Source organism: Anguilla rostrata, chromosome 9 (genome assembly GCF_018555375.3).
Source record: "Anguilla rostrata isolate EN2019 chromosome 9, ASM1855537v3, whole genome shotgun sequence".
Classification (NCBI taxonomy): domain Eukaryota; kingdom Metazoa; phylum Chordata; class Actinopteri; order Anguilliformes; family Anguillidae; genus Anguilla; species Anguilla rostrata.
Window position 1 is genome coordinate 25515307 of NC_057941.1, and position 21864 is coordinate 25537170.

Consider the following 21864-nt stretch of genomic DNA (forward strand, 5'->3'; position numbering starts at 1 on the left):
TAGTATAGACTACTAGAGTAACAAGATGCGGCGTTTATATAAATGCCCAGCAGGTGGGTTCAGGTTCACTAAATAGACCGGAAGTTCCATCTCCTTATCCCGGAATTATTATTATCACGCCGAACTTCGCAGCCATTTTTGATAGAGAGCTACTTTTATTTGCTGAGACTGTAGCCACATCTTCGTCAATATTTTAGGGTTTCATTTTATTTTTTTCATCGGAGAGCTAGCTGCACGACAACAGGTAACTGATCGAGTTTAGCGTGTTCTATATCGTGTTACTGCAAGTACTGCAGTGTATATTTTGATTATGTACCTTAGTTTTTCCTCTTTATTTAAGCCATGATCGTTTTATGTGCTTGTTGTTTAACTGGTCGTTTGGCTTATGAAACAGGCCTTGATGTTTTGTTCTGTGCCACGCATGAATGTACATTATAAATGATGTGTCGTTCGGATGTCAGCCGACACGATATTGCGGTGTTGTATCGTTGACGCATTGAAGCGCTGGTTAGCAAACCAGCACGCTAACGCTAGCTAATTGGCTAGCTGACTTGCTAACAATAGCTAGCCGTCTCGATGGTCGAACCATTATTTGGTTGGATTTTTACTTTTAATGTCGTGTAGAACCAAGTAAAGACGTTAACGTGAACCCGGGAGAGGTGGGTCTGTATATTAGCTCGTTGGTTAGCTATAAGAACGGGCACAACAGCTTAGTTTAATGTTACGCTACTAACTGAGTTAGCCGTGTTTTTCTAGGTAACGACGGATTTAGCGAGCATTGGCTAACCAGCCAGCTCTGTCGATTCTGGCTACTCTGTTGGTTAGCAATATGTTAGTGCTCACTGATGAAGTTCTAGTCAGATGAGCAAGCGTTATCTGGCACATCGCAATACTCAGGTTTCCATTTGGTTGCTAGCTTTCTAGTTATGTGAAATTGGACAGTTACATGGAATTTGTCTGCATTATATAGACGGTGCTGTAAGCATCACCAGTAATAAGGCGCTGTCCAGCAGTGTTCATGTTTTCTCATGTTTATCATCTGTCGTGCATTCAGTGGCATATTTGCCTAATAGTGGTAACATGTCCCGTGTGCCTACATCTGGCTTTATAATAATGACAAAATGTGTCTTTTAATCGAATGGCGACAGGTTCTACCCTTTCCATCCAACCTCTTTCTTTACTAAATAACGTCATACCGTTTTTATTGAATTGGCTGTGTTAAATGATAGTAAGACGTCGTGCTACTGTTGCTGATTTTTTTATTCTGTTTTAGGGTTGGGTTTTCAGAAGACCCTACCAATATGTCTGACTTCATTGAAAGCGAGGCAGAGGAGTCCGAGGAGGAATTCGAGGAGAGGGAGATACAACCAAAAAAGAAACCGAAGCTTATGGAAGTTGATGATGGTAAGCGAGAGATGAGTGACAGCACTTTAAAGTAAACGTTGATATTGAAGTCGGCATAGGCTTTGTTTTCAGTCTCATTTAAAAGACTTGATTCGGGTGTGTTGTCCTAAATCGAGACCGGCTTGTTAATAGGATAGCCGCAGTGTGTGAATAACGTGGCTAATTAATTTGTGTCTCAGATGAAGAGGAAGAAGAGGAGAACACTGAGGACCAGGATGAGCACGGAAACCTGCTGGGGCTAATTGATGACGATGTGGATGATGACGAAGAGGAGGATGATGATGCAGAGGCAAGCGGAGGAGCTGCCAGTGACTCTGGGGAAGAGATTGGGCATCGTAAGAAGAAGCGCAGTAAGTGATCATGGGACCACCCTGCCCGAACTGGCATCTTTTAGCGCGCAGTTTGATTTAATGATTTTATGTTATTTCTAACCAGGTAATCTTATTGTAATTTTCTAATTTTTTAATCCTCGATGTGTATGCAGCCAAATAAAAAATAATGTCAAATTTGGAGTTACTGTGCAAACGGTTAGGTTTTCAGTGGGAACATCCTTGATTTTATTCTGCATTTAAGATTGTTTAACTGTTATTTGCTGTCCAGGCTATGACTATCGCTTGGATGACGATGACATTGATCTTATTGAGGAGAACTTGGGCGTGAAAGTTAAGAGGGTAAATATCATAATTTCTGCTAATTTGATTGGTTTAGTTGTAACATGACGACTAAATGTGTTTAAGTGCATGCTTAGCTATGTCTTAAAAGAAGTAACTGCTCTAGTTTTATTGAAACATACATGTAGCCACTCAACTTGAGGTTTTCGCTTTCCATTATCAACCATTAAGAGCACTTAGTGGTCACTGTTGAGACGGATCTTCTGTGAAAATTAATGAGATATGTGCACAGTACTGTTTTTTGTGTAATATGGCGAGAAGCGTTTTTAAGTGTATATGTCTTGTCGTAGAGAAACACCATTACACTGCTGCCAATATTTAGCTGCAGAATGCTTTGCCAAAATCTCATTTCACTGGTCACGTCTTCAGAGTTGATCTGTTTAATTGTCATTTTGAACAGACTCCTTTTTATCCTGTACTGGATATGTATTTACATCATTAGTAAATATGTATTCCTGACCACGACAGAAAAAATTTAGCCGTGTCAGAAATATGGCTGATGATGAAGATGAGGAGGACGACGATGGTAGGGAAGCCCACGAGAAGGACCTGATTGCGGACGAGATCTTCACGGGCGACGGTGATGCTGAGGAGGGGGAGGCCGTGGACATGCCCCTACCCCACGGGGAAGACGAAGAGGACGAGGAAGAGTCGGGTGAGGAAGGGGAACATTGGGCTGCGGCAGGGGAATGTGATTTTGTTTTCTGATACATTCAACTACTGCACATGTTCGTTAGCTGCATTATTATAAAAAGATACCTCATTACAGAATGCTTGACAACCCAAACCACATGCAGCTGGGCCACCCAAAATGTATATTTGTGGCTGCTTTTACCACAGTCAAGCAATGGCTACATTAAATCCACTGTGGACAGAGACAGCAAGTATTAGTGAAGTGTGTTTGATAGTTGCCACGTTGGGACTCTCTTGAACTGCATTGCCTATCTAGTTAATAATAACTATTATTATTACTAGCCAGTTCACTTCACACTTGGGGGGGGGGGGGGGGGGATTAGCTTCATATCTTTATTGCCTGCATTCTGAAAATTCTGATTTCTGTATGCCAGTGTGACCTCTGACCATAGCCTTCTCCATGACTCTCACGGGTTTTCCTTAAATGGATCAATGAATCTTAATGGTACTCGTATAATACTGTGGTCTGTGTGTGAAATCTTCAGATATTGATGACTTCATTGTGGACGATGATGGGCAGCCATTGAGGAAACCCAAATGGGGGAAGAAGTTCCCAGGATACACAGATGCGTAAGTATGATGGGCCTTCCCAGAGAGCCCATTTTACTGTAAGCAAAACACGTACTCCGATGCCTCTGGTGCATTGTATTCCGAGCCGTCATCGACAGACGCTCTGTCCTCACAGGGCCCTGCAGGAGGCCCAGGAGATTTTCGGCGGGGACTTTGACTTTGCAGAGTTTGACACGGAGGCGTACGATCACGCCGAGGACGAGGAGGAGGACGCGGACGAGGAGTCCTGGGACAGGCCCAAGAAGCAGACCAAGAAGCGCGTGGGCAGGCGCAGCATCTTCGAGATCTATGAGCCCAGCGAGCTGGAGAGCAGCCACATGACGGACCAGGACAACGAGATTCGCTCCACGGACATGCCTGAGAGGTTCCAGGTGTGTGTGTGTGCGTGTGCGTGTGCGTGTGCGTGTGCGTGTGCGTGTGCGTGCGCGTGCGCGTGTGCGCGCTCGTGCACACCTGAGGGAGGGACATTAAGGATTGCTTGGGTGCATGAGGGACCGGTGTATGTGGGGGGTTTGTGCATGTGCACAGCGTGGGTGTTTTGGGAGGGGGATGTCTTGCACTGTGTTGACCGGTTGTTGACATTCTCAGCTGCGTTCCATCCCCGTGAAACCTGCCGAGGATGAGGAGCTGGAGGAAGAGGCAGACTGGATTTACAGGAATGCGTTCTCCACGCCCACCATCTCCATGCAGGTACAGAATTGCCCCTGCCCAAATTTATTTTCACGTATTCTTACCTTTTTGAAGGCTGGTGCTATGCTAACACTTGTATAAAATCGGTAGAAGGCTGCATGAAATGGGAAAGGTCCATGTCCCAGCCTGATTGATAGCTGCACATCTAATTTTCAGTACTGGAAGAAAACAAATGGAACACTGGTACTCTTTGCATCTTACCAGAGCATCCAGCGGAATATTTTCCAGTTTCACAGGGCACTTTCGCTGCAGTTCCCCTACAGATCACTGGGATCAGCAACAGACTTTTTTAGCTAATTTTCATCATTGCAGTTCCCAAATGGATATCTGAAGTTGCTCCTGCTCTTTTTTCAGGAAAGTACCGACTACTTGGACCGAGGAACGACCAGCAGCTTTAGCAGGAAGGGGCCCAGCACCATCCAAAAGATAAAAGAGGCCCTGAACTTTATGAGGAACCAGCACTTTGAGGTGGGAACCATGCAGAGTTTATTTATTTGTTTTTGAAATGAGGAAAGTTGATACTGACTGTGGTGACAACATAAACCTGCAAGTATAGGAGCAGTTGGTGTCTGGAGCAGTCTAGTGAACTCCCTTGTAATTTTCTGTGATAAGATATTTTAAGGTAATAAGATTTTGTATGCTTAATAGCTGACATGGGTTGAAATCAACAGAAGATGACAAAATGTTTTTTTACAGTAATGGCATGCTTGTGTATGAATTTTTTGTAGAATAAGGGGTTTCGATTTGGCAAGTAAATTTTGCATTCCAAGACCAGCAAATTAATTAGCATTCATCAGTCACATTCAAAGTATACATCCATTGTTCCAATTTTTGGTGTCATTATTCTACAGGTTCCATTCATAGCATTCTACAGGAAGGAGTACGTCGAGCCGGAGCTCAACATCAATGACCTGTGGAAAGTCTGGCAGTGGGACGAGAAGGTATTTTCATAATCTACGCTTCATCGCTTTGTCTTTCTGAACCGAGCGCTCCCTGGAGCAAGGGAACGTTCTGTTAGCGTTTTCCCTTAGTGCCTCTGAACTGAAACCTGACAGGCTTATATTTCTTTTATGTTTCCACAGTGGACCCAGCTGAAGACCCGCAAACAGAACCTGACCCGCCTCTTCCAGAAGATGCAGGCCTTCCAGTTCGAGCAGATCTCTGCCGATCCAGACAAGCCTCTAGCCGACGGCATCCGGCCTCTGGACACTGCTGACATGGAGAGGTACGGCCAGGCTGGAGCGTGTCCAAGCACAGCGATATTACACTGCTTACGCTGAAATTGAATTGATGCATCTGTCCCATGGCATTAAACAAAAACAAGAACTATCTGCAGGTTATAAACACACCTAGGGCACAATAATTTAAGACCTTACTTGCTGAGCAATCTGTCCCAGCCAGATAGAAATTGTTTTATGGTTCCAAACCAGAAGCCTGGTTTTGCCAAGCGTAAGAGTTTTAATAAAAATTGAGGACATACGGATTGAGCTAAACATGGTTAGCATTCACGTGATGTTGTTTCTGTCCTCTGACTCTGGCAGGCTAAAGGATGTCCAGTCTATCGACGAGCTAAGCGATGTGTACAACCACTTCCTGCTGTACTACGGCCGGGACATCCCCAAGATGCAGAACGCTGCCAAAGCCAACAAGAAGAAGCTGAAGAAGATCAAGGAGGTCTCGGAGGAGGATGGTAGGACTCCGACTGTGGGACAGCATGGCGGTTAAAAGCACAGTAATCCGCTGTAGCATTCTCTGCCCTGTGTAATTACTGCCGTTATAGCGGAGGCTCCTCCCACACCAGGGTGAGTGACGGGCGTCTTTCTCCCACACAGGAGAACAGGAAGCAGAGCTGGAGGAAGAGGAAGAGGAGGAGGAACAGAAGGGGCCTGATCTAAAGCTGGCCTCTCGCAGGGACATGTACAGTATCTGTCAGACTGCCGGACTGGGTGAGGGCCTCTCAGAAATGCCTTCATTAGACATTTAACGAGGAGTAATTAACAAACGCGCATCCAGCTTCCTTCACTGGTGCGGAGCCGAAGCCGGTAATTTGAAAAGAGAAACGCTCGCGCAGATAAATTGCTTCCAGGCTAATGTAATTGCAGCCTATTGATCCCCCCGGGGATAGGGCTGATGAAGATCCCAGCGGGACTCCAGCCTTGCCATGAAATCTGTTAACGAGCATTCTCAGTATGTGAGTGTTTCTCTTTCCAAAAGACTAGCATTTAACACTTGAGCTATATACTAAATTACTTGTGCTTTCTCAAGTGCTTTGGCTCAGAGGAAACGGGTAGAGTCATTGTGGGAGTGTCTTTGTGTGTATGTGTGTGTGTGTGTGCTCCATTGTGGTAATTTGCTCATAAGGAGTTATTTTTCCTTCATTCAGACGGGCTTGCTAAGAAATTTGGTCTGACCCCGGAGCAGTTTGGAGAGAATCTGCGCGACAGCTACCAGCGGCACGAGACGGAGCAGTTTCCGGCCGAGCCCGTGGAGCTGGCCAAGGACTACGTGTGCAGGTGGGGCCCTGGGCACCTCTGCACCCGGGGGCACGCTTTCATACGGGAGGGGTGGCATTGTGCTGACCCGCGGCGTTCTGTGTCCCTGCAGCCAGTTCAGCACCCCCGAGGCGGTGCTGGAGGGAACGCGCTACATGGTGGCCATGCAGATCGCCCGCGAGCCACTGGTCCGCCACGTCCTCCGCCAGACCTTCCAGGAGAGGGCCAAGATCAACATCAAACCCACCAAGAAGGGGAAAAAGGTACGGCCCTCCTCTCCTGGGGCCCGGGGGCGAACCCCACCCCCTTTTTTTACTTGCATTTAGAGTTACCTTTCATAAGTCACTTAGCAGACATTCTTATCCAGAGCAACTTGGAGGAGTGGAGAACTTCAGTGTTACTCTCAGGAATATGGAATGTTCTTTAAGCCAACCAGATAAATGTGTGTTCTGTTACCATTTTATAATGGGGAATGATGACATTTCTTGTCTGTTCTGTGATATATATGCGCTTAAAGATAAACTGCCTTCTGTAAAGGCTGTGCAAGCATTTCCGTTTCCAAAAAATAAATACCATGTCTTCTGTCATGAGCAGTATGTGTCATGTGTTGCTCTTAGGATAAACATCTCAATCTCAGCTGAATAAAAGGATCTTGGTATCATTGTATTTGGCTGCTTTGGTACTTTGTACATAACTGTTTAAAAATGGTGATTTTGATGAGCTGTAGTTGTTCCAGACGCCTGTATTGCTAAGAGGCCCCCGATAGTGCAGTGTGGTCCTGCACGTTGGCGAGCATTGCTGGCTCCGCGGGGCTGACCCACCTCACCCCTGTGTTCCAGGACGTGGACGAGGCTCATTACGCCTACTCCTTCAAGTACCTGAAGAACAAGCCCGTGAAGGAGCTCAACGGCGACCAGTTCCTGAAGATGTGCCAGGCTGAGGAGGAAGGCCTCCTCGCCATAGACATCTGCATCGACCTGGTGGGAGTGAAAGGGTGAGCCAGGACCTGAGGCGTCCTTCACTGCAGTTAGTGTAACGGGGTTCACAGATGTGGTGCGTTTAGCAGGGCTACAAGAACACCCGTAAAGCGATGGATGAGTAAAGCCTCAATAAGATCGGTACAGGCGCAAGATGTATGCTACAACATCAACAAAAAAAGAGCGAAGGTTTACGGTTCCTTCGCCAAAATCAAAAATTTTATTTTTGACAGTTCTGATACATGAAAATCATTTTTGTGCTGAATATGTAAGCAGAAAAGGGTTTCACAGAAACTGCTCTTAAGTTCAAATTTACATGACAGCTCACTTGTCATATTTATCAATTTCAGCTTGTGTATGACTTGTCTGTACACCTGGATTTCACATGCCACACTTTTTTCTTTTTTTTTTTTGCTGAGCATATCGCTGATGACTGGCATTTTCAGCATATAATGTCGTATCTTGCATTTCTAGTATGCAGCTTGTCTAAGTGCACAAATCTGGTGTTGGTCACCTGTGAAAAAGACTCTGGGGGGTATTAAAAAAGGGAGCGTAGACGTATAGTGTTTGAGTTTCAGTGAAGCACTCTCCGCGGGTAGCCAACTCGTGCGTGTCTCGTCCGTTTGGCGGGCAGGTACGGGGGCGACCAGACCTACTTCGAGGAGATCAAGCAGTTCTACTACAGAGACGAGTTCAGCCACCAGGTGCAGGAGTGGAACAGGCAGCGTACCCTGGCCATCGAGCGCGCCCTGCAGCAGTTCCTCTACCCGCAGATGGCCAAGGAGCTCAAGAACAAGCTGATCGCCGAGGCCAAGGAGAACATCGTCAAGGTAACAGGGCTGGGCTGGGCTGAAGCCACAAACCATATGTTTCTCTCGTCACAGCGGTTCAGTACATTTGTATGATTTTTGGGGAGAGAAGGGGTTATGTTCTGTGATTAAACATGGTAGATATTTAGGGAAGGTAAACTGCTAGCATGTCTGTTACGTATATATATTGTTTGGACGCATTGTCTTTCCATTATCATATTATGATAAGCTTGGATTGCAGTGTCACGCAATTGAATTTGTTGTTACTGAGAATAGTGTGCGAGCACTGTATTTTCTTATGTTTTTCTAGGCTTATCTGCTCAGCAAATAAATGTGAAGTATGTTTAGATGTTGGCAGGTCACAGATTTTATTTTTTATAATTCTTTTATACATTAATTTGGCATCCAGCGTCGGCCTGCGTATATCAGATTCCCACCCTAATTTGCAATGTTCAGTCTGCCCCACTGCCTATTCGGGAGAATGGAGACAACCGCAGTTCTCCTCCAAAATGCATGGTGTCGCCAGCTGCTTCCTTTCACACCACCGACTAGTACAGCCAAGCTCACACAGAACAGTCTGAGGAAGACCTCTCATATGCGGCTCTGACATGCAATCTGAGGGTGCCCGATCGACCAACGGGGGGTCACTGAGTGATGAAATGCAGACCCCCTAACTGAATGAACCCTCATATACACTGGGCGACAATTGCTCACCGCCCTATAGAGCTACCGGCCGTAGTTTATCCGAGTCCATGGGGGTCTTCCATGCATCACAGCCTTAACGGAACGAGCCACCCGGCAGCTGTGGCTGCTCACAGTTCTGATGTAGGCTGGGGTCCACAGCGTCACACCAGTCCTTCGCTGCTCCACAGGGCTGCTGCAGGAAGCTGTACAACTGGCTGAAGGTGGCGCCCTACAAGCCCGACCAGCAGGTGGAGGAGGACGATGACCTGATGGACGAGAGCCAGGGCAAGGGCATCCGCGTGCTGGGCGTGGCCTTCGCCTCCAGCAGGTAGAGCCCCCGTCCCCGCCTCTCTGTCGCTCTCCGTGGGATGAACACGCCACACGCTGAACCGTTTCTCTCAGCCGCTCGCTCTCATGGCGTGTCCTGCAGGACGGCTCCTCAAAGAGGCTTCTGCTGGTCGTTTCTGTGTGACGTTTCGCTGGTGTGAAATGGGACGATCGTTCTTTTTTCTTTCTGACAGGGACACCCCAGTGTTCTGCTCCCTCATCAACGGTGAAGGAGAGGTGGTGGACTTCCTGCGGCTTCCCTACTTCCTGAAGAGGAGGAACGCTTGGAGAGAGGATGAGCGGGAGAAGAAGGTAAAGGGTACATGCTGTTTTGGAGGGGAAAATATCGTTTATGGAATGTCAGATGAAAAATGAGATTTTTAGAAGCCCTGCTAAATTTGTTTAGTTCAGCAATCTGGTGAAAATAAAAAAACATCTAATACAGGTTCTGAAGCATGACCTATTGCTTTACCATATTTATAAATGGATGTATGAAAACATGCAAGGAAATGCAACTTTAATGGTTCTCGTCACTTGTGTGTGTAACATTTCATGTTTAACAGAAGGAAAAAGTGCACTAGCATGAGTGATGAGGTTGAGTCCATAATGTTTGCACTATTGCTAGAGTGCTAACTGCCATAATTATAGGCATATAAATAAATATTTTGCCATGATTCATAACTATACAGATCAATTTTTGCATGCTGTATCAATTGGATTGGATCGGATCGTTGCCCTTCGAATGCATACAGTAATCCGGATCAATGCATCATTACACCCCAGTGCATAGCGCTTAAAACTGATTATTACCAACATGGATTACCGTGAGCAGTGGAACAGCAGAGTGTCAGACCCTCTCTGTAGAGAGCAGGGATAAGTGTGTGGCTGTACAAGTTCCAGATGGATGCTCTCATTCTCTGCCCTCAGCTGCAGGACATCGAGAACCTGAAGAAGTTTCTGATCAGCAAGAAGCCGCACGTGGTGGCGGTGGCAGGGGAGAACAGGTAAGCTGCTCTTCTGCTCGCCAGGTCACAGGATGGCTAGGGATGCCCCCCCCCCCCACCCCCGCACTGCTGGTCCATACCAAACCGTGCTCCCCCACCCCTCTGCCCGCAGGGACGCCCACATGGTGATGGAGGACATCAAGCGCACGGTGAGCGAGCTGGAGCAGGAAGCCTCCCTCCCGCCTGTGGGGGTGGAGCTGGTGGACAACGAGCTGGCCATGCTGTACATGAACAGCAAGAAGTCTGAGGTAACCTCGACAACCATACTCCCCTTCCCCATGAACACCTTTATCCCTGGGGCAGGGAAATGTGTGTACAAGCTCAGGTCTAAGCTTAGGCACGTTTGTTCCAGGCGGATTTCAGGGACTACCCGCCCCTCCTGCGCCAGGCGGTGTCTGTGGCCCGGAAGATCCAGGACCCCCTGGTGGAGTACGCCCAGGTGTGCAGCAGCGACGAGGACATCCTGTGTCTCAAGCTCCACCCCCTTCAGGTAACACTTAACCTTCATCAATTTCCTGCATTACAGCTGCTGCCAGTGTTTCAGAAAGCCAGAGATAGTTTCCATCCTAATGCCATTTGACACTAAGTCTTGTTAGCCTAGACCAGTGGTCTCCAACCCTGGTCCTGGAGAGCTACAGGGTCTGCTGGTTTTTGTTTTCACCTTAAAATCAGCACCCAGTTGAGACCCAAGACACCAGATGAGTTGAGTTAACTGTGTAATCAACTGCTCTAATTGATTCATGAAGTGCAGAGTCACTATGAAAACCAGCAGACCCTGTAGTTCTCCAGGACCAGGGTTGGAGACCACTGGCCTAGACTGAACCATACAATGTAATCATAGAAAGACTGAGAAGGTGGGTCTCATTTTACCCAATGGAAACCATTATGTGTACTGCTTCTTATGATAGAAGTGTTGTAAGTCTGTTACAGGGTACAAGGGATGTTGCATTTTGAGTTTGTCAGTCTGTGCACATTGCATCTAGTCCCTAAACTGTGTCATGTGACCGCGCGTCTCTTCCTCAGGAGCACGTGGTGAAGGAGGACCTGCTGAACGCCCTGTACTGCGAGTTCATCAACCGAGTGAACGAGGTGGGCGTGGACGTGAACCGGGCCATCGCCCACCCCTACACGCAGAGCCTGGTGCAGTACGTCTGCGGCCTGGGGCCCCGGAAGGGCTCCCACCTGCTCAAGGTGAGCCCCACCCTACATCCTCCGCTAGCACAGCTGCTGGAGTGGGAACCAGCATCACCAGAAAACGATAGTGGATGACTTGTTGCACGCAATTTCCTTCATCAACTCTCCTGGCAAATGAAGAAACTGAGTTTATAGGTACACATGTTTATATTTCTTAATGTGAAATTGTCATAATAATCACACCCTTCTCTTATCCGGGGAATTAGTGCCATCAGGTAGCAGCCAGCAGGTAGCTTTTGACGCAGATTAATTAATTAGCTCAACCAGCTCGTTGCAGAGAAGGTACTTTGGAAAATGGAGACATGCATTTTTAATTATGCTGGCAAAATCATGTATGGGATTCACACACAATGCATCAAATTACAATTTGAAGAGGGATGTTCACGATTAATGTCTGTTGTGCTTTCTGAGCTGTTTTGTTTTGCAAACACTGACCTCATTTTGTTAAGTCACAGTTGTTGGGTAAATAAATGTCTCAGAAACACAAGCATAGAGCATTAGCTTATTAAAATCAACCATTTTGAGTTTCAAAATGTTAATAAATGCACCCTCTGCACTCTGGCAGTATGGATGTCACTATCTTTAGCTCTTATCTGTCAGGGTGTGGGATGCATCTGTAAAATGTCCCCTCTGCTCGGTAATCAGATCCTGAAGCAGAACAACACTCGCCTGGAGAACCGGACCCAGCTGGTCACCATGTGCCACATGGGGCCCAAGGTCTTCATCAACTGCGCCGGCTTCATCAAGATCGACACGGCGTCTCTAGGAGACAGGTCAGAACCCGGGCCACGTGCGGGGGGCTGGAGAGATCAGGCCATGATGTCATTTTTCACATTCCCCTTTATAATCGTACTGCAGTAAATTGTGTTGGCTAACATCCTTTTAGTCATCCTAGCCTGTATATTTCTGTATCTGTTAAACAGATTATTGGTGAAATCCTTATATTTCAGAATGTTACTTGATAATTCATATGCATTTGAAATTATTGTATATTAGAACATATTTAAGGCTGTATTACTATATATTCTTACCATGATAGCGTTTTAGGTTTTTTACAAATCCCTGCTCAGACATCTGAGGCCACAGAGAACAGCTGGCTGAAGCAGAGCCCAGTCATTACGTCTGTTGTAAAGACGAGCAGTTTCCGTGGTAACCTTATCTGCTCGTTTTCGCGTGCAGCACGGACTCCTACATTGAGGTTCTGGATGGGTCGCGCGTGCACCCCGAGACGTACGAGTGGGCCCGCAAGATGGCGGTGGACGCCCTGGAGTACGACGAGTCGGCGGAGGACGCCAATCCGGCCGGGGCGCTGGAGGAGATCCTGGAGAACCCGGAGAGGCTGAAGGACCTGGACCTGGACGCCTTCGCCGAGGAGCTGGAGAGACAGGTCAGCAGCGAGGGAGGCGGGGAGGAGGAGCCAGATCATGGGCCAACAAGACTAAAACGAAAATGCGATTGGTGTGAACTACCGAGTTCTAGAATATCTGTGGGCTGCTATTTAAGCCTCACCTATTTAGAGTCTTCATTAAGCCTTTTTATGTAAAGGCAAGTTATTTGTAAAATGCAAGAGCTGGAGGGGTGACATGGTGTGTCCGTTCTATATGGATATTTACTTGAAGTTCACTTTGAGGATTTAAAATCTTGAGTCTCCAGAGTAATGGCTTTCCAAATCCACGTTTGGAAAGCCACGTAAACTTGATTTTTTAGCCACTGCAAAAGGAAAAGAACTGCAATGCTTTCTTTAGTCTTTTTTTTTTTTAATCAGTTGTAATTAAGAATAAAAAACATTTTCTGACGTTATTTAAAGATAATTCTCTTAATAAATTTGTTATATTAGCTTTTATGTTTTGATTATTTCAAGAAAATTAACTAGACATTAAAAACAGAAAACCCCTCACTGAGGACACACTAAAGGAACTAAGTTGGTGTGTTCTATTTTTCGATTAAATGGGCAGCATGCCCCCTAGTGGCAATGGATGTGAACTGACTTTGTAGTATCTTTACCGTCTGTGCGCTGCGTTCTCAGGGCTATGGGAACAAGGGCATTACCCTGTACGACATCCGTGCCGAGCTGAGCTGCAGGTACAAAGACCTGAGGGCCCCCTACCGGCCCCCCAACACCGAGGAGGTGTTTAACCTGCTCACCAAGGAGACACCCGAGACCTTCTACATCGGTAAGCACCTGTAGCCTTACATGTCAGTCACCAAACATGGGTATGGAGCAACCCAGTCATATATTTATATTATTATTGTATTTACCATGATTTACCAAGCTCATTCACTTTTTTCATAAAGACAAAGCAGTAGATTAATCGAGATGAAACATTCAGTGTGTGGGCAGCATCTAATTTCTTTCCTGTGTAGCGAAATTAACTGGGTTCAAAAACTCTGCTTCTGCCGTTAGATTTGAGAACAGTAGCGAGTTCTGTTTCTCCATGTGCTTCACATGCTTCCTCCACTTCCGCTCGTCCCTCCGCAGGTAAACTGATCACCAGCGTGGTGACGGGCATAGCTCACCGGCGCCCCCAGGGGGAGAGTTACGACCAGGCCATTCGCAATGACGAGACGGGCCTGTGGCAGTGCCCCTTCTGCCAGCAGGACAACTTCCCCGAGCTCAGCGAGGTGAGACCGCCATGCCCAGGCCCCTGGCGCCGCGTGTGCGGTAAACGCCACCCCGTCCTGTGTGTGGGGAACGCCAGTGAGTGGCTGTGTGCGTCTGACTGAATGAATGGTGTCATTGAACGCGATGAAGTCTCCTTTTTCCACTCATCTCAAATTTATTGTCATTATACCCAGGGAGAGTGAAAGCACAAAAAGCATAAACCATAATTGTTGACGAGTAATATGTCATTCTCCAAATATATGAGGATTTGGCAGTTCTGTGACATTCCTCTGGATTTTGAAATACATTCAGTGTTTGACAGTGCTGTGACAAGTTAAACCTGGTGTCACATGGGTAGAACTGCTTGGCCAGTTGATTGATAGGTCGTTGCTAAATTAGCAGAGGAACCAAGTTGTGTGATGAGATCAGTGTGGTCGGTAGAGTTGAGTCTTGACCCAATACCCCAAAAAAGTGACATATTGACATACATGGCAACAAACCACTGGGGACAAACAGCCCAAAGAAACAGGCTCGCAAATATTGCTTTTGTGAACCACATATTACATCATATGGCAGCTCCTCATGTTCATGCTTTTCATTTTCACAGAAGTGAATTAACTTTTGTCATTGTCTTCGGCTCACTCCATTAACTCAGCTAATGTTAGTATAACTCGGTTTCTTAAATGAATCCTGCCATTTGCAGTCATTTCCATTAAGCGGGTGGTGGTATTCATTGTTAAAGTACCTGAGTGCTGCTCCCAGAGGAAGGCTATCTCCCAGTGAGAATGACCTCGTCCTCGTCCTCCCTCTCCCCCGCAGGTGTGGAATCATTTCGACAGCGGCTCCTGTCCCGGACAGGCCATCGGCGTGCGCTCGCGCATGGATAACGGCGTGACCGGCTTCATCCCCACCAAGTTCCTCAGCGACAAAGTGGTGAAGCACCCTGAGGAGAGAGTAAAGGTAACACCCTGTGCTCATGTGCAAGTTACCTGTATAGCACTGAGGAAGGTGTGCAATCTGGGGATAATTAAATAGGGATGGGAAGGTCATGTTGTCACCCAAAATGTAGACTAATCAGCGCATGCCTCCAAACTAGTCACTGAGTACGTTGATGACTATGAATCAAACGACTGATTGGTGGATACTTCTTGGTAATTCCCACAGGGATCTTGAAAGTATAGTCAGAAAGTATCCATCAATCACTATCTGTATTGTTCTGTTGTTTTCTTTCTATGAGACATTCTGACTGTCTTGTCCCCATTTTATTATCCTTGGTTAATCTGGGGGTTATTGGTGTGCTGCTCTTTTTCACTTATACCTTTACCACATTTGCTTGTTTGGATCCAGTAATCTTGTATCCAAAAAAAATATCCCAGACTGACGAGTTTGATTGCTGGCTACATTAGAGTAACCTTGACTGTATTATGACAGGTTGGGATGACTGTCCACTGCCGGATCATGAAGATCGACATCGAGAAGTTCAGCGTGGACCTCACCTGCCGAACGTCGGACTTGATGGACAAGAACAATGAGTGGAAGCTGCCCAAGGACACGTACTATGACTTTGACGCCGAGGCGGAGGACCTGAAGCAGGAAGAGGAGATGAAGAAGAAGCAGCAACGCACCAGTACGTTCAATGAAGCCGTTCTCTTCCTCATCCCTCACTAATACGGCCTGTAGCAGGGATCTCATCCAGGGCTGGAGGAATGTGTCTGCACATTACTGCAATTTCCTTTTAGTCTGCATCCACTTTAAGGCCTTGGAAGTGAGGAGTGCTTTAGCCAGTTGGTGGATTAAACCAGGCATGGAAGCGCTAAGCTTTTCTGTCTTTGTTCTCCTTTCCCCACTCAGCCTACATCAAAAGGGTGATCGCTCACCCGTCCTTCCACAACATCAACTTCAAGCAGGCGGAGAAGATGATGGAGTCCATGGACCAGGGCGACGTCATCATCCGGCCCAGCAGCAAGGGGGAGAACCACCTGACTGTCACCTGGAAGGTGGCCGACGGGATCTACCAGCACGTGGACGTGCGCGAGGAGGGCAAGGAGAACGCCTTCAGCCTGGGGCACACCCTCTGGATCAATAACGAGGTGGGCATGGTGCTCAAGTTCCTGTCTACACTCACTTCCTGTGTCCTCTGAGACAAAGGCACCACACTGTCCCCTATCCTTATGGAAATTCAACTTATCCTTATATACTGAAATAGAATGTTATTGAGGTCAGAAAGGGTATTACAACACAAAATGTACAAAGTATTGCTGATAGCTGATATTGAGATATAGCCTCAATATGTATATATGAAAAATGAATAAATTAAAATGACATTCTTAAAATTCCACATATTTAAAATAGACGTGTGCATTATACCTTTTGTTTACTATTATTTCATAATTTTCTCTCCCTTCTCCATTTTGTCCCCCTCTCGTTGCCTTTGTAGGAATTTGAAGATTTGGACGAAATCACAGCTCGTTACGTTCAGCCAATGGCAGCGTTTGCACGCGACCTCCTCGGCCACAAGTATTTCCAGGACTGTAATGGCGGAGACAGAAAGGTTTGTTGAGTTCAGTGTTATTAAACAGAGCTTTGTGTGTGTGCGTTTTTTGCCTGTGCATGTTTGCCTGTGTGTGAGTGTGTTTGCGTGAGATGAATGTCTTAAACCATATTAGTGCTTTTCTTTTTTCACCCTCACCATTTCAACATGTTCTCTGCTGAGTGGGGTTTCAGATTTGGTATTCAGGTCCGCTGGCAATGGGTCTCTGGGGAAAGTGGCATGAACCGATTTGTTTTTTTTCTTCATCTTGTAGAAAATGGAGGAGATCCTGGTGAAAGCTAAAAAGGAAAAGCCCACGTTTATCCCCTACTATGTGTCTGCCTGCAAGGACCTACCAGGGAAGTTCCTGTTGGGCTACCAGCCCCGAGGGAAACCAAGGTTACCACCTCTCCCTTGCAGATTATCCACCATTCAATGTGTCAGAGTGTGCAGTGGGTCGGCAGCAGCATCTTTACACTGTGCAACTTGGAATGCTTCCATTTTTTGCAATATACATGAGAACGCAGGCCATTCAGCCCATCTCTGCTCCCCCTTACCTACAGACTAGAGTATCCAGCACTGTGTCAGCAGTGCGTCTGACCTTGAACAACCTAGAAGGGGTCTACCTGTAATACATGACCTGAAAAGCTGTTCCACCGCAGCTCATGTAGTAGAGGCAGCAGCCTTCATGGGTGTTCAAGTCCAGACCAAGCGGCCAAAACCGGGCTTCATTTTTCGAGCTCACTTCCTTGTCTTGATGAGAGAAGTTGCTCACTAGCTCCAGTGCGGTTGGCTCCAGTGTAGGTGTTTCAACCACCCATTGCAATGAAAGTCAACTGCAACAATGTGGTCAAAAATATAAAGTCAATTATTTTTCCCCATTAGAAAATGTAATCGCAATAGGCGTTCTTTTTTCTTTGTCTAATGTCTCCCCATACGCTGATGTGTTCTGCAGGGTTGAGTTTGTGACCATCACCCCCGATGGCTTCAGATACAGATCCCAGATATTCCCCACAGTAAACGGTCTCTTCCGTTGGTTCAAGGACCATTACCAGGAACCAGTGCCAGGTATGCACCGCCAGTCTCAGTGTTTAACTGCCCGGTGGGTCAGGTACTAATGTTAATACAGAGGGAAAAAAATGACCGTCCTCCTTGTCGTCTGACAGGCATCACGCCCAGCAGCAGCAGCCGAACGCGAACGCCGGCATCAGTCAATGCCACACCTGCTAACATCAACATCGCAGGTCAGTTCTGCTTTCACAGTATGCAATGTACAGCCTGTCTCTAATCATTTATATTCAGTTGATTGGCCTGAATTTGGTTTAAAAAATATATATATATATTAGTAGGTAATTATTGGATCAGCCAGATGAAAAATAATGTTGAACGACTGTGATTTTTGGAAGAGGGGACTTCTTATAGGAGGTGTTGCATGGACTGTACAAAGGAAGTGAGTAGCCTGAATTTGGTGAAATGGATGTCCTGTTTTTCTATTATTTTGACTCCATTTCTGCTCTTAATTCTGTGCCCCTCCCCACCCTCCCACAGACCTGACTCGAGCGGTCAGCTCCCTCCCCCGGAACATGACCTCCCAGATGTTCAACGCCATCGCCGCGGTGACAGGACAAGGGCAGAACCCCAACTCCACGCCGGCGCAGTGGGCGTCCAGCCAGTACGGCTACACCGGCGGGAGCAGCGGCGGGGGCGGCGGCAGCAGCAGTGCTTACCACGTACGTCTCGCAGGCGCTCCTCTCCTCTCCTCTTCACTTAGCGCGAAGCCCTTTCCTTGGGCTTCCACCTCGGTTGGCTGTTCTTAACCGCTCTACTTAACACCAGCCGTTCTTTTAGCATAAGCCACTGTGTTATGTGTGTGTATGGGATGTCCCTCAGCAGGAGGCCTTGCCCAGAGGGCGAGCTGGTTTAATCTTCACGTCCCTCCACACGGCCGCCCTCTCACGCCCTGCTCTCTCCTCAGGTTTTCGCCACTCCGGCCCAACAGCCGATCGCGACGCCCCTGATGACCCCCAGCTACTCGTACACCACCCCCAGCCAGCAACAGGCCATGACAACGCCCCAGTACCCCAGCAGCACCCCCCAGTCCTCGCACGGGCACCACCCTTCCTCCACCCCTTCCTCGTCCTCGTCCCGCGTCAGAACGCCACAGCCAAAGTAAGCACATCAAACCTTAATGTTGCCAGGAACACAGGGTGGTGTTGGGTTTCAGGCACTGGGCTAGTAGGCTCAAGTCTTGGGGGATTACTGCTCCTGTAGCCTTGCAAGATGCTCAAGCTCAATTATTTTAGTTAATCTTTCATTACAAATGGATTTAATAAAACTGTGAGCCAGGGTTCTCGAGAGCCTCTGGGTCTGCTGGTTCTTATTTTTGCCTTAAAATTGGCAACCAGTTCTAATCCATCAAAACCAGGTTTTAATCAACTGCTTTAAGTGCTGAGTAACAGAAAAACCAGAAGACCATGTGGCTCTTCAGAAGCAGGGTTCTGCAAACTCCTGTAGTTAACTGTCCATTAAAAAATGTAAATTATTTGTTAAAACAGATAAATATGGGCTGACGATGAGCTTGCGCATGGTAGACATTTATAGAGTGATTCGCATTGTGTTGCGGCCAGTCTGAAAGTGCTCTGTCCTCTCCCGCCTTGCAGGACAAACACTCACACGGCAGTGGACTGGGGGAAGATGGCGGAGCAGTGGCTGCAGGAGAAAGAGGCCGAGCGGAAAAAGCAGAAGCCCAGGATGACACCCCGCCCCTCGCCCAGCCCCATGATCGAGAGCACACCCATGTCCATCGCGGGGGACGCCACGCCCCTGCTGGATGAGATGGACCGATAGTCCCGTCGCCCCCAAACCTACCCCCCCTCCAAAAACAAAACCCGTCTGTCCCCCACGGCCCCACCTGGCCCAGTGCCCCTATGCACTCACCATCTCTCTCTCTCCTCAGCACCCAAAGCTACTTTATTTTGTGATAACAGTACTGGAGCAAAGAGCTAACATGATGTAGAGATACAGATGAACATTTCAGATGGGCAGACAAACAGATTTAGGAAATGGACCTACGGTGAAAGTTTGTCATTTGGGTTTTACTTTTAATCAAGAAAAGGATTTTTTTTTTTTTTTGAGAAAAAAATAATAATTAGGAGGAACTGCTGACTAAATGAATCATCTTGACTGTTTGAAGAGGTTGTACAGTATTGCAGTACGATGTTCAATAAGTCTCCCTTAGCTTGCCATCACTGTGAGCACCAACCACAGCAGGGTGGTAGATACTAACGACACGTCCTTCTGCTTTGCTAAGCCAATTGGGGAAAAGCTGTCTGTGTTTTGTATGCATGCATCAAAGCAAATAAAACCTTTATTTTCCATTATAAACTTAAATCTGGGACGTGTCGCTGTAACATACTATGCACTGGTGTAAACACTGAAGCCCTGCTCCTAGAAGCTTGTGAACGTCATTAACACTCTTGCTCTTTCCCGTGTGAAACGTGTGCACCTTGGCCTTGTGTTAACCGTTTATCTTTCGGACAGTGTTGCTAATACTAAAGGTCTGTCGGCACGAACACGCTCCTTGTTGGTTAAGTGGGGGGAGCACAGGGCTGCATTTCAGCCCGTTGCTTAGAATCTAACCACGGAATGCGTTACCATGGCGATTCAGGCAAAGCCCATCTTACATGGAAAATCAGGGAGAAAGCACTGAGGACTGTGTTTACTTACTCCCTTTCCTTTACAGCAATTCAGATTTTCATCTTTTTATGTATGTGTAACTTTTAGGCCCTTCGGCTTTCTTGACAGTTTTATAGATGGAATATACTGTATTTGTGGAAATCCACCATTTTGAGTGTGTTCTCCTCCCTTACCCTAAAAGGTCTCATCTACCTTTTTTTTCTATCATTGAGTTTTAACATTTAAGCAAAGTGACTTGAAGGTGTTAAGTTTATTCCATCTTAATTTTGGCAAGAATCACAGTAAACGCACGTTTTGAACTATCACTACTCAAGAACTGCTCTGATTATTCATATACACAGTAAAAGCTGTGAATGTGGATTTTCTGCTTTTGTAGAGTGAAAAAGCCACACACCTGTGGCCTGGATTTGTATTTGTCATTATTACATAATACTTATGATTCCCATCAGTGATTGAATGTTGCTGTGGCATCATCTTGCTGATTTGCTTTTCTCTTGATTAAAAAAAAGGAAAAATACCAAATAGCTTCTGGTCATTTTTTCCAGCCGTGCGTTTAAATGCATTTCCTCAGGTTGTGCTCTGAGGTTTGTGGTGTGTGGTGATCATGCGGTTGCGATGGTTTATTCTTGAGCTGATAGTGGGGTAATGTAGGAAATTTACTCACCCGCATAATTTGACGCACTCTATGCCACGGTCATCCCAACCTCTTGGATGATAAAGGATATGACCGGAACGGGAAAGTTCCGCACCTTTTTATTCTGTGCTGGTTATTGTGGTGCCTTTTTTAAATGGATTGTTAAAACAAGGAAGTGACCCTTCAACTGTAGCCTTGAGGCATAAAATATTTAATTATGAGGCCAGTTGGACTTTGATTCAAATGAGACCGGCTTGATATGGCATTGCTATTTGAACATTCACAGAAGCAAATGCTTCTTTTTGTTTAAATAATGACGACTGATCTATGCAATTAAGTAGGCCTATTTCTAAGGTACTGTATTAAGCAAATCTTACTAAAGGGACCTCAAAATATCTGTAGTAACTCCTAATATCAAACCGATTTGTGGCAGGTTCCTGCAATACCACAGAAACTAAAATTGTTTTCCTTTGCTTCTTTCATTTTCTGTTTGTGTGGTTTGCAAAACTGTCATCTCACTTCAACACAATCAGTCACAAGCATGTGACTTCCAAAATGTTTATAGTACTCTCTACATTAAGGGTGGCCTTTTTGGGGTCAAATTTGTGTGGAAGATGACACGATCACAATATGTATTCTTTTTAAATCCCATTTCGGTAATTGTACAGATCCTACACACACAGCCAACTTGTGTAAATGCACAATCCATGTAAAGCTGTCAGTCTTTGTTCTGTACCCTAGAATTCCATTCTAAAAATGGCATATTTGATCAGACCTATGTTTAATCCCAGAAAAACATTAAAAACCTAGGTTACTCACACCCACACATACATTATGTAAATCTAAAAAATTTTAAGTTTTTATGTACCAATTTTTCAAAATGCAGA

The 21864-nt window shown here is 46.4% G+C and overlaps 1 protein-coding gene across 1 annotated transcript; it reads left to right on the forward strand.

Annotated features, from left to right (window-relative positions):
• The first annotated feature begins 87 nt into the window (after positions 1 to 87).
• supt6h (SPT6 homolog, histone chaperone and transcription elongation factor) lies at positions 88 to 20858 on the forward strand. Its single transcript, XM_064351331.1, has 37 exons — positions 88 to 244; positions 1274 to 1404; positions 1584 to 1754; positions 2005 to 2075; positions 2544 to 2730; positions 3254 to 3338; positions 3454 to 3709; positions 3927 to 4028; positions 4383 to 4496; positions 4880 to 4969; positions 5111 to 5253; positions 5570 to 5718; positions 5861 to 5974; positions 6412 to 6541; positions 6633 to 6783; positions 7360 to 7514; positions 8132 to 8327; positions 9179 to 9318; positions 9512 to 9629; positions 10245 to 10321; positions 10434 to 10569; positions 10674 to 10811; positions 11345 to 11512; positions 12161 to 12288; positions 12695 to 12902; positions 13542 to 13689; positions 13995 to 14137; positions 14937 to 15077; positions 15549 to 15744; positions 15969 to 16207; positions 16555 to 16668; positions 16922 to 17046; positions 17603 to 17715; positions 17814 to 17891; positions 18196 to 18377; positions 18623 to 18816; positions 19308 to 20858. Exons 2-37 carry the CDS (start codon positions 1302 to 1304, stop codon positions 19492 to 19494), a joined length of 5190 nt encoding a protein of 1729 aa, XP_064207401.1. The 5' UTR covers positions 88 to 244; positions 1274 to 1301; the 3' UTR covers positions 19495 to 20858.
• The last annotated feature ends 1006 nt before the right edge of the window (positions 20859 to 21864 follow it).